Source organism: Mastomys coucha, unplaced genomic scaffold (genome assembly GCF_008632895.1).
Source record: "Mastomys coucha isolate ucsf_1 unplaced genomic scaffold, UCSF_Mcou_1 pScaffold16, whole genome shotgun sequence".
NCBI classification, from domain to species: domain Eukaryota; kingdom Metazoa; phylum Chordata; class Mammalia; order Rodentia; family Muridae; genus Mastomys; species Mastomys coucha.
Window position 1 is genome coordinate 63,973,665 of NW_022196898.1, and position 12,847 is coordinate 63,986,511.

The 12,847-nt window shown below is 41.4% G+C and overlaps 1 protein-coding gene across 5 annotated transcripts in view; it reads right to left on the reverse strand.

The window, feature by feature from the left end:
• Cdc14a (cell division cycle 14A) overlaps positions 1-12,847 on the reverse strand; it is a 160,470-nt gene that overhangs the window by 79,949 nt on the left and 67,674 nt on the right. For all 5 annotated transcript variants that reach the window (XM_031375261.1, XM_031375260.1, XM_031375259.1 and 2 more), the window contains 2 exons: positions 4,918-4,984; positions 2,030-2,092 (listed from right to left, as the gene is read on the reverse strand). In XM_031375261.1, coding sequence (XP_031231121.1) covers positions 2,030-2,092; positions 4,918-4,984 — 130 coding nt within the window. The remainder of the gene's footprint in view (positions 1-2,029; positions 2,093-4,917; positions 4,985-12,847) is intronic.

Genomic DNA, 12,847 nt, shown 5'->3' on the forward strand with positions numbered 1-12,847 from the left:
ACACACACACACACTCACACACACACTCACACACACACACACACACACACACACACACATGTTTAAACCAGTCTTGTCTATTTAAATGTACTGCCTTCTGTTTCTAGTTTATGGGGTTGCTTTCTTTTCTTTCTTTTTTCTTTCTAAAATGAAAGGGTTCTTTTGTTACTACTAAAAATCACAGAGAGAAAGAGGGAGCGGGGAGAGACAGGGAGACAGAGAGAAAGAATTTAAACAAGAAAGAGTTTAAATAATAGTCTGGGGCTGGAGAGATGGCTCAGTGGTTAAGAGCACTGACTGCTCTTCCTGAAGGTCCGGAGTTCAAATCCCAGCAACCCCATGGTGGCTCACAACCATCCATAAGGAGATCTGGCACCCTCTTCTGGTGTGTCTGAAGACAGCTACTTACACATACTTACATATAATAATAAATACATCTTCTAAAAAATAGTCTGTAAAATTATACTAAAACTTATTACCGTTAGAAGACATAGAGGTTTCTGAACTTAAAGACTTCTATATAAGAACACAGAATATGTTTTTCCTCTAAACCATGCCCCAATAGAAAATTTGTATCTAGTAAGGAAATTAAAGATGTAAATGGCTTTGATGTAAGGAAAATAGGCATAAATTGTAAAACATGAAACACGGAAGACGGGATTCCAGAGCAGAAATCTGGTCTCCATAGAGTCTGTACGAACATGAAATGAAGGAGAGAAGATAAGAAAAATGGAGACCTGCACAAAGCAAGCTCAGCCAGCCAGAGCAAAGACATTCAAAAACCAGGCAGATCAAATGGGAACAGCTGCAACGGGGGTGGGTACAGCGAAGAATCGGGCAGGGCGGCTCCAGAGGCAGCCGGAGCCTGGCAGAGCGCAGAGAGTTGGGTACGAAGTTACACTCAGCTCAGCTGGGGCTAAGAACAAGACAAGATGGGAGTGCTGTTTCAAGATCATCCAGCCAGGATGATGGGCGAAGACTGAGAAAGGGGACTACTCTCAGGTAGAAAGCTACTGTAACAACAGTCCAGGGTGAGGAGTTCTGACCCAGGGTAAAGGAAGTGACGTCAGAGAGCGAAATAAGATAATGCACCCTCAGGCACCAGCCAGAGGAAGATGACACTCCGAAGACTGTAAGAGGTAAAAGGGGGAAATTCTAGTCTCCAGTCTGGGTGAACAGTAGGATGCCCTCCATTAGCACAGATGAATGGATCAGAAAACCAAGTGGACTCATGAGAGATGAACACAGAGCACATTTTACACACAAGCAAGATATTCAAATAGACATGCTCTGGATACTAGCCCAAACTGGGGAGACCGCCTGACATGCTAGAGAGAGTACTTGATGATTCCCCTGGAGAAACCCATCAGATGCAATGTCGGTCCTCCTCGGCCCACAGAAAACACAAACTGCTTCTGGACCTCTCCTCATCCCACTCCAAAGTGGTCCTGAGCACTGCAGTGGAGCAGGACCCGAGTAGACAGGCACCCCTAACGCTGCGTCACGGAGCAGGCAAGGCTCATTAGGGCGCCATGGGGAAAAGAGCAGCAAGCGTTCAGAACTGAGTGCATGCAACGGTATGTCAAAATCAAACGTGTCATTAAAGTATTCCAAAACCTAATTTTGCCTTAAATAAAACCTCATATTTAATGTAAAAGTTATTTAGAATTTCATTATCAAACTACATTTCAAAATTACCTATCAAAAGGTACAAAGAGACTGTCAATAAAGTTTGATAAGAGAATAAATATATAGGTAGGTTGGTAGGTAGGTAGATGAGAGAGGTAGGGAGACAGAGAGAGAGAGAAAGAGAGAGAGAGGGAGGGAGATGAGAGAGAGACAGATAGATAGACAGGGCTCTTTCCTAAATCAACATTTTGATAACTCCATAATAACCAATGCTGAGCACTATTTTTTAAAAAAATGATAAATGGTTTTTATTTAACAGATAATACTGTTGGATTTTTTAAAAAAAAAACATCTAACATGAAATTATATTCTACAAAAAAAAATAATTAAGTGTACAAACCTCATAATGTTCATATTCATCCGCATCAAATGTCTCAAAGTCAAAAAATCCATGCTGTAATCCCTAAAAGTAAAACTGAATTAGTTTTTTGCACACGACATGAGTAAAAATCTACTAATCAGTTCTGGAATATCCGATCACAAAAGGGTCCGACTAACCTCCATGCAAAAGCTTCGGACTTCGGCTCAGCTTCTTACTGCATCCCTATGAATCACACTTATAACACTGACAACATTGAAACTAAATATTCTGGGTAATGTGAAAATGTGCCTCACAAGAAGTGATTCTTTTTCAATTTATATTCCAGTTCTATATGCAAAACTGGTAACATATATAAAATGGAACATATTAGATGAGTGAGAGCCAAAACCTTTTGGGGACTAGACTTAGGACAGAATATATATTACAGTGATAAACTTCTCATAGGGGAGCAAAATCATTCCTTAGAAAAGTTTGCCTTCCTTTTATCAGACTGAAATTCTTACCAAAGGAGCATTTTCATTAAACTCCTAAATCTCTACTTTTTTCACACTTGTTTCCTAACAGTAATTTGGGATAAAATGGATATATATACCACCTGCTCTTACAATTCAGAAGGAAGAATGGATTTTTTAAACAATAGAAGCATTTCATTTGGGGGGGGGTGTTGGTTCGAGACAGGGTTACTCTGTATAGCCCTGGTTGTCCTGGAACTCACTCTGTAGACCAGGTTGGCCTCAAACTCAGAAATCCACCTGCCTCTGCCTCCCCAAGTGCTGGGATTAAAGGCATGCACCACCACGGCCCAGCAATTTTTCTTAAGCAGTGACAAAATTCTTTAAGATTACCTAGCTTAAACACCTAATATTTTCAGGAAAACAGAAGTCTTTTTTTTTTTTTTTGTATAAACCAGGAAGCTATCTACATGACAGCAGAACATAAAACCACCAGTACGTTTAAAAGTTACATGATCAAGTCATTAAAAATAGAAAAAGATGCCAGTAAGTCAGGCTGCGGTGCACGGAGGTGAGTGTGCATTGCAAAATGTGGAACGTGGACCTTCTATACCAGAGACACCAAGATTACCCATAAAATAGCCTCCTGAGTCCAATCTCAAAACTATTAAATCAGATTCTCTGGGACTAGGGCCACAGAATTAGCCTCTTCAAATTATTCATTTCTTTGGACGCAGTCTCACATAGCCTAAGCTGGCCTTGAACTGGCTGAGGATAAAGGGAGGGAAAAGGGGAAGGATCCTTAAAAGGGGATGCCAGGAGGAGGTGGGAGGCTTATTTGCAATGAAAAGCGACTAAGTAAATTAATTAATGAAAAAAAAAGACAGCTCATCTGTACTTGAAGGCACCCTAACATGAGAAAGGACTCTGCTTTAAAAAGCCTTTATTCATGAATAAAGTCACACCTTTCCTGGAGGGCAGGAAGGATGTCATAAATTTCTATATTGAGATGCCAGAAACCATAATAGAGAGCAGAGATGATCCGGGGGAACTGTGTGACTTTTATGAGCATTACAAAAGAAACATCCTCTCTATCAGATGGAAGGAGAGGCAAAATAATAATAACCAAGACAATAAACTCTCTCTTCCCTCTGGCATGTTTCCTAAATGTTTTATTAATGGCTTGTATGTTGGGTAACCTGCCCATAAACTCCTAGACTATTATTTGTGGTCGAGCATTTGAGCAATACTGCCTGCAAAAATGGGGTTAAATGTATCCTTAGTTTCTGAATTTGTTTGTTTTTTTTAAAAACTACTTTAAAGTTTTTGAAAGGTTAAAATAATTTAAGGGGCTGGAGAGATGGCTCAGCAGTCAAGAGCATTTGCTGCTTTTGCAGAGGACCCAGGTTGGGTTTCCAGCATGCACAATATAGCTCACCACCCTCCACAGCCCTCTTTCTCAGGACTGCAATGGCCTTTCCAACCTCTCTAGTCACTGCATCCACACTGTGCAAAATACACATGTGCAGGCAAAACGCTCACACACATAAAAACACATTCTTTTAAATAAAATAATCTAAGAATGAACTTATAAAGACATAAACACACACATTAAATAGACTATTGGCACTGATTTTCCCCCAAACAGGGCAAAGCCCATTTTGTGTAACATCGAAAAACAAGACTTTGCGCTAGAATACTGCGACTGCTCCTAGCTCAACAGGTGACGTCATGCACACATTTCTGACTGATAGGCACCAGCTGCAGGTTCACCATGTAGCTGTGTCCTCTGGGTCCTCTACAGAATACGCAGTACACCCTGTAGAGCTTCCCAGGTTGTAAATTAAACCCACGCCAAATGTTGCTTAACATTTCCATTAGATACATAATTAAATAACTATGCTTAATTAACCAACTTTACAGTGCGTCAGTCACCGGAAGGTATTGTTCAAACACAGACCACAGGGTCCCAGCCTCAGACTTTATGATTCAGTTCAGTCTGGGGTGCAGCCAGCCGCTGACAACAGTGGCTGAGATAACTTCTTGCCCCTCTGGTATGGAGAGCTAGCTTGAAACTAAAGACAAATGACGGATGAGGCCATGCCATGGCCACAGCAGCAGACAAAGGAAATAAAGTTCCTCCACTTCCAAGTCTTCAGTCTGAGGATGGTTGGATGTGTGAATAAAGAACCAAAAGTGGAAAAGGCTAACGAACGGACTGTGAAGACCAAAGCATATGTTATACATGCATGAAATTTTCAAAGGATAAAAAAATAAAATTTTTAATTTTTTTTTTTAAAAAAAGGCAGAAACTGAAGGCTGACTGTATTTTACAAATAAATTATCCAGGAGGTGAAAAGCCCTCTCTTTACTGACTCTAGATCCTTCCAACAACAAGCAAAGGTGTTGACAAGTGTGCCTTGCCCAGCTGTGGCCCGAGAGTGACACCCTTACCTTTCGGATTCCTTGTAAACAGTCAAGGACGGTGAGGTTGTAAGTGCAGTTTCCGAAAGATGCATCCCTAAGAGCACAAACAAATGGCATTAGAAACACGAATCCAGATTTCCAAATAATAGAATATCAAGACAGTCGGGTGTGCTGGTTGGGCTTGACGGCAGATAGAAGAGCCTGGGCCTTTATTCAGATCTCTACCCTTCACATCGTGGGTACCAACTTGAATGAGTTACTTTTCCTATCTGAATCTTACTTCCTTGTATGTGAAATAAAGTTAATGACAGTCGCTATCATCCATAGGACTGGTTGTTAGATGTCATAAAAATGCTGTGAGGTCCCCCCGTGGAGTGCTTGGCACAGCAGAAACACTTAAATATTATGCCTACTATTATCGCTGGGGGCAAAGGGATGGACACAATCTTGTTATATAATCCAAGCGGACCAGGAATGACACTGGAGATCAGGCTGGCCTCAAACTTGTAGCAATCCTCCTGCTTCTGTTTCTGAAGAACTGGAATCACAGGCATGTGTGTTTCAGAACACCTGATTCATGATGACCCTTAAGAACAGTCTATTGGGCTATTTCATGAAGTGAAGTGTTCATGACTATATAAAGGTTCTGGCAGGGGAGCAACTTCCTGTCAGGAACCAGTGAACCCAAGTCTGGAAAGGTATGGAGCCAGAGGGGTAGGGGGTGGGGCAACATCTGCAGCTCAACAGAACCTTGTAGTTATTTTAACACATGCACACCATACCTCTACTGCAAAGGAGAAGAAAATAAGTAAAATGCAGTAACGATCCCCAGTTTACTAGGATTAATAAGCATTCTAAATGTAGTATAAAGTGCTCTCAAAAAGACTAGGAACCAAAATGAAAATTTATTTAATATTATTTATTATTTGTGTGTGTGCATGCGTGTGTGTGTGTGCGCGCGCGCGCGCCTGAGGAGGTCGGAGACATCCCCTGAAGCGAGTGTTACAGGTAATTGTCACCGTGTGCTGGGGATTGAATTTGGGTCTTCCACAAGAACAACATATTTTCTTAACCACTGAGCCATCCTCTCCAGCTCAAAACAAGGTTTCTAGTTAAAAATAACACTTACACCTACTGTACTGAAAATTGAAGACTCCAGACTGTTTTGTAGAGCAGCTTAACTCGGGTCTGTTTCAGGCAACCTAAAACTAACGTATCAAGTTCGGGTCAGCTAAGCAAGAACTAACTGGTCCTGGAGCTTTAACAGGAGCCATGCTCCAAAGTGTCCGCAGCACGAAACTTGACCCCGAGTTTCTCAGTCCCTTAGCTGAGCCCCCACTGCTGACCCAAGAAAGAGAGCTGTCAAGCGCTGAGCCTGGCACAGTCAAACGTCCCAAACAAGGTTGGCTCAAGGGCAGCATCCAGGGAGGATGCCAGAAGAACCCTGCCTTTCACACATCATCAACAGAAAACCAAGTGTTATGTTATATCACCAACTATCCCACGGAGCTTGAACCTTGGCTTCAAGGTTCCGTGGCTTCTAAGGCACAAATTAAAACAAAAAGAAAAAACAAAAACAAATATCACATGCTTCACCACAGAGCTTCAGTATCCGATAATATAACATAAAAACAGTGATCTACTGAAACTTATAACAATGTCTCTTAGGCTGTCACATGTCTATGTTAGCCTGTGTGAACGGCTCTATTGATTTTGTCCATGTTGTTTTTAAGTGACACCTGAATTCACACGTCCAAACAAAACAGTTCCCTTTCCAGCTACCTTGAAACAGCCTGAGATCTGAGATGAAATATTAGTTTATAGGAATACATATGCCTCTGCATACAAAGGTCTCTTTACAGTAAGAGTTCATTATCTTTGCAAACACCACCTCCTCACCTCCACCCCCACCTGGACCCATTGTGATCTGATGTCTACAGACCCATTATGTATTAAACTGTTGTTCAATATATAAGGATACATAAGAAAAAATATGTAAAATTAACAAAAAGGGAACTTGATTGAATTTAAAGGAAAGTTAACCAAAATATAAAAACAGACTTTGTAATACCTTGATGTGTGCTTTTTATTTGCTGACGGGGTGGGCAGTGGGAGTGTGCTCATCTGGCATGCATGAACTCCCTGGGCCACACCCACCCTGGGCCATGTTTGGTAAGTGCTTTAATTTTTTTTTCTTTTTTTTTTTTTTGAAGTTTAAAGTCATTTATTATTTCATAATGGATTTGAGGTCAGCCTGAAAAATAGGAGACTGTTTTAAAGCAATAATAAAAATAAGATATTCATTAACTGGATCATCCTTAGTGCATTTAAGATAAGTCTTGGGAATAAAAAGAATTATTATATTTACCTTATCCTTTTTTTTTTGTTTTTGTTTTTTTTAGTGACACGTGCCTTGTTTTGATATAAAACAACAATCACTTTAACAGTCTTATGTAAGTGCTCGTCTACAGCAATAGTGAAAATACATTTTTCTCAATATAAATTTTAAATAACTCCAAACATATTAGCTCTATACTTAAAAATAATACATCACTACTAGTATTTTCTTAAATGAACATGAATATATAAAGTCTTTTGGTTCGTTTTGTATTTTGTAGAGTTTAAAATCTTGGCTCTTACTGTGGTACAAGCCCAAAATAAGAACAATTTTTAGACATTGGGTTTCATTGTAATAAGGCTGTATTTCAATGACCCTCACATCACCAAAGGATTTTACCTCCATTGTAGCTAAGCTGAGAGTTGATAGTTCTGCTGCGCCAAGAAATGAATTGTAGGCTTGATTTTTGGATACAGACTTCCTGCTATGGTCAAAGCTATTTGACTTGAATGAGTGACTTCATTCTCAGCCCACAGAGAACAGGTTACATTCATTTAAGAAATGGTGTAGATATTAAGATGGTCTATCCATAAAGTCATTCGCCAACTGTTTCAATGAACAATGGTTCTGCTTGGAGGGTGACATAGACATTAGGTGAGGGCCACACCCACCCTGGGCCATGTTTGGTAAGTGCTTTAATTTTCAAGAAGGTGTAAATATAGATAATATCTTAAGATATAAGAGTAATGTGATAGCAACATGCAGTGATTTCTATTACGGCAGCTACATTGCTGACTACTCAAGCTAAGTTCCAACATTTGTCCTTGAATCTGACCTCAGAAACTTCAAGATGGATGAAAATAAAAGCAAAATGTTTTTCTCTTCCAGATTCACTGACTCTGGATTCTCTTGGTAAACCTAGATTTCAAGCTACTGCTTTAACTGCTTCAAATTTAAAAATATAAAATTAAACTACTTTGAGGGCTGGGAAAGGAGAAAGTGCTGGATTCCTAGAATCCGTATTAGTTTGGTTTCTTTGTTTTGTTTGTTTGTTTTTCCTTTGCTTTGCTTTGCTTTTCGCCCAGCCCTAGGCAAGAGAGCTGGCATCCTTGGGGCTTGCTAACCAGCTGCCCTAGCCTCCTTTGCAACTGAGAGTCCCTACTTTAAAAACAAAAAAGGAGATGGTGCCAGGCAGTAGTGGCACATGCCTTTAATCCCAGCACCTGAATGTCAGAGTCAGACAGATCTCTATGAGTTCAAGACCAGCAGGGTCTACAGAGTGAATTTCAGGACAGAGAAACTCTGTTTCAAAAAAAAATCAAAAAAGAAAAAAAAAATGGATGGTACCTGAGGAAGGGTACCCAAGGTTGTCCCCTGGCCTCTACGTGCATGCTCATATACAGCAGTATGCACATACTCACGTAAGCACACACACACACACACACAGAGAGAGAGAGAGAGAGAGAGAGAGAGAGAGAGAGAGAGAGAGAGAGAGAGAGATCTACTTTGTATTTAAAAGGAGGAGAAAACATAATTCCAAGACCTGGGGGTCCTTTCTACCTCAAGTCTATCTCCATCCCTAGACACTTTTTGAACAAGTGTATAAGCCCAAGGTGCTCCTGCAGAGAATGTTGAGATCCACACAACATCCCTTCTACTCTCACAGCCCCACACCCACCAATGACTAATAAGCAGGCCATGGTGACCTGACGGTCAAATCTGCAGACATACAGAGCTGGGGAGGAGTTAACATGGCATGGACAGGGATGGGACACAATGCTGTTACTGCGGGCAGTAGTTTGTAAACTGGAGTGAGCTAAAAAGACAGAAGTTTGCAAACTGAAATGGAATAAAGGAAACAAATATCAAGCCCGCCCTCCAGCCTGAGACAGGTGACAAGCCTTGGGAGCCTACTGTACCGGGGACTGAGATGCCTCCCTGCACAGAGCAGCATGGAAACAGCATGTCCCAATCCTGTCCCCAGACTGGGCAAGAGAGAGGGCTTATTGGGGGCATCTGGCTTGTGCAAAGCTGCATGAAAGTAAATAAAGCAGTGAAGGCCAAATCAAACACACACACACACACACACAAATGCCAACGAAGGTTGACCCATGCATCTACTGTGTCAACTCTTGTTAAAGGCTTTCTGTCTCCAAAATCAAGCAAGATGGGGTGGGGAGGCAGACATACAGCCTTTAAACCGCACATTAGGTAGATAAATAGGAAATAAATTAGAAAACTAAGACTAAGCTATTGATGGAAAAATTCTCAAGAGACTGGAAAAGTAGCCACGCTGAGTCCTTCAAGAAGTGAGATTGAAGGACCTGACTAGGATGAGATTCGAAAGGTTACTAAGAAACGGAAAGATTTTTACTCCACAGGAGCAGAGTTGTCTCCCATTAAAGAAGCCAGCCCTCCTGATGGATCAGCAGCAGCACCTCAGAACATCAAACACGAAAGTTGCTTATAAACAGAACACATGCCCCTGGAAACCACCAGGATGCCTGCGCAGCATGACCTGCGTGGAAGAGTCCATGCCAGGAAGGTTGGTTTTCTCTCTCTCTTATAAAATAAAAGGGACTTTGGAAGTTTGGGGAGACACCAGGCTCTCTTAAAAATGTCCCTTCCTGCTCTGACTGCTCTGCTCAAGGTCTCGGGTTCTCTTGTTTCCATATTGCTTTCCTTCCCAATAAAAGTTCAACATTTCCAGGCCTCTGTGATCTTTTAAAAAGGGCCAATCGCCAGGAGGTGGTGGCGCACGCCTTTAATCCCAGCACTTGGGAGGCAGAGGCAGGTGGATTTCCGAGTTTGAGGCCAGCCTGGTCTATAGAGTGAGTTCCAGGACAGCCAGAGCTACACAGAGAAACACTGTCTCGAAAAACCAAAAAATAAAAAAAATAAAAATAAAAAGGGCCAATCATCCAAAACTTGCTTGCCTCCATATGGTCCCTCAGCTACCACAGTGTCTTTGATTCTCCCTTAAAAATAAGACATCACTAAAGACTTGCCCTTCTTCGTCTTTCCAGTGATTTTTAGCATGAGCATAATGTTGTACAACTTACTGCTATTCAGTCCAGAACATTCTTATAACACCCAAAAGAAACCTATTCATCAGCAGTCACTCTTCTCCCTCCTGCTCCACCAGCTCCTTGACAACCTCCCGTGAGCTCTGTGTGTCTGGATTACTTACTCTAGACCCACGGAACATTCTGCAAGCATCATTCCACCGACAAAAGCTCCACCCACTTCGTTGAATGCTCTCTTCTCTCAATGCCTGGAGTTTCCTTTCATTATTCCCCAACTCTTTTCTTATCATTATTCCCCGACCCCCTTGCAAAGTTATCCTTTACCGTCTCTAGAGGGAAACCTGAGCAAGCGCAAACCCCAGCCCTGGCCCTCGTCACTGCAGACCCTCTGCCTAGACTTTAATGTGCATCAGTACTGTCTGGGCAGCTCCTTAAGAAAAAGATTTGAACGTCACATTGAGTTTCTAAATTAGGAAGTCAAAAACAGAGCCTGAGGGCCTTCATTGCTACAGCTCTCGGCTGGGGACACCATGCTCGGCTGGTGGCATGTGCCTGTAATCCCAGTACCCGGGAAGTCGAGGCAGAAGGTTTTCTATGAGTTGTAGGCCGTCTTAGACTAAACAGCAAGATCTTATCTTAAAAAAACAAAAGCAAAAATAAAAAAAAAAAAAAACAACCAGCAACAACAACGCAACAACGAAGCCCCCTAAGAATAATTTGAAAGCTAGGCATGGTAGGACGCACCTGCAATCACACTGGAAGCAGGAGAATCAAAAATCCAAGGTTATCCTTAGCTACACAATGAGTTCAAAGACTGCTTCAGCTTGACCCCCAAGCTGGGGTTGGTGGGGGCTGAATCTTTCCCTACACCAAAATCAATAGCAACAATTATCTAGTCTTCTGGCATCACAGGTAAAAAATACAACTCCCAGCATCCCTCAGGCTCCTCCCACTTGCGTCCCTATTTCTCCCTCTTAGGGTCTCCACAAACAATTCTAGTGGCACTCCTTTTCCTAGCCAGTCTTAAAAGTTTTCTTCACTGGAGTGATTTTAAAAGCACATCTCTTCACTGACTTCCGATTGTCCTCAAAGTAAAGTTGAAATCCTCACCAGGACCACAGCCCTGGAATGGATGGCCTCACCTGCCTTTTAGCTCCCTGCCTCCTGGTTCACTCACTGTGCCCAGGCACAATGGCCTTCCCTAGGGCAGCTCACATCTGGCTCTCCCCAGGACCTCACATCTGACTCACATCTGGCTCTCCCCTGGAACCTCTGTCTTTGCTGGTATTTGTGCCTCCTTCTCACCTCTACGTGGGATGTCTCTGTAGACTGATCTCAGGTCAAAGATCATGGCTCTCACAGAGGTCTCTAACCCCACTTCGAGCTACAACAGGACTCCCATCCTTTGCACTGGACTTAATTACAATATGAAATTATATCCTGGTATGTTTATTTTGGTTCTTGGCTACTGTCTCCATTGCAGTATTAAATCTATATATTTAACGTTCATCTATGTCACCTTAGCACCTGGTAAAAAATAGATGATAAGTAAATATCTGTATTTACATGCTTAAATAAAATAAAGAACCTTGGCATTCATCAAGAAAATTATCTATAATATTTTAGGATTAACCTTTTGTTGACTCAAGCAGATTAATGCCTTCTTTCTCAGTAGCAAGAACTAATTTCAAATTCTTTCTGCCTGTTTATGGTCACTGTTTTCTGTCCTGTTGACTGACAGAGTGAAAGGTGGCTCCAGGTACATCTCTCTTCCTTCATCACATTCACTAACCAGGTGTGCTTTAGACAAACAAAATAGACATTTGAGTAGCCCAGTCACCGGAACAATATGCAAAACTACTTTAACTCTTGCAGTTACAGGTCCCAACTTTTGGCTTAACTCTTAGTTTGCTTCATCATTCATTCTTGCATGCATTCATTCACTCTTATTCATATTCATTGAACTAAATATTTCCTGAGGGAGATAAGAGGACATGTGGCATTTTCATACTTACCTTAGAGAAAACGAGGAAATGCACACATGCACACCCCTTGCTACCCCGGAAAGCGACAGCCCAAAGTCATATCTGTCATGATCATCTGACCACATCATACATTACTCTGCAAAACTAGTGAGCACAAAGCTGCTCTTCATTCAGGGGTAACATAAAACCTAAACACAAAAGCATCTAACTGATTATTGGTGCTGAAAACAAAGTCATGAGTCTCTCTAGCCTTCCATTAAAGAAGACTAATGTTATAGCCAACCATGGTGCAGAGACATCCAAACACAAATTTAGCTCAGCCTCATGCTTGAGCATCATCTAAACTTCATCTATCCTGGCAATTCTTTCTATAAGCCACTTCTGGCTTAACCATCACCTGAGCCTCACAGCCATTGGGCCATTATCAAAGCCTGAGTTGATCTTGAGAGCATCAATATGATCCATTAAATAGAAAAACAGATGAAGGAAATCTGAAAACTGTGAACAACTGAGACTGCTTTAATTTGGGGTTTTCTTTTCCTTTTTTTCCTTAGCATTTACTTTGCAGAAAAGTAAAATATATATATATATATATATATATATATGTG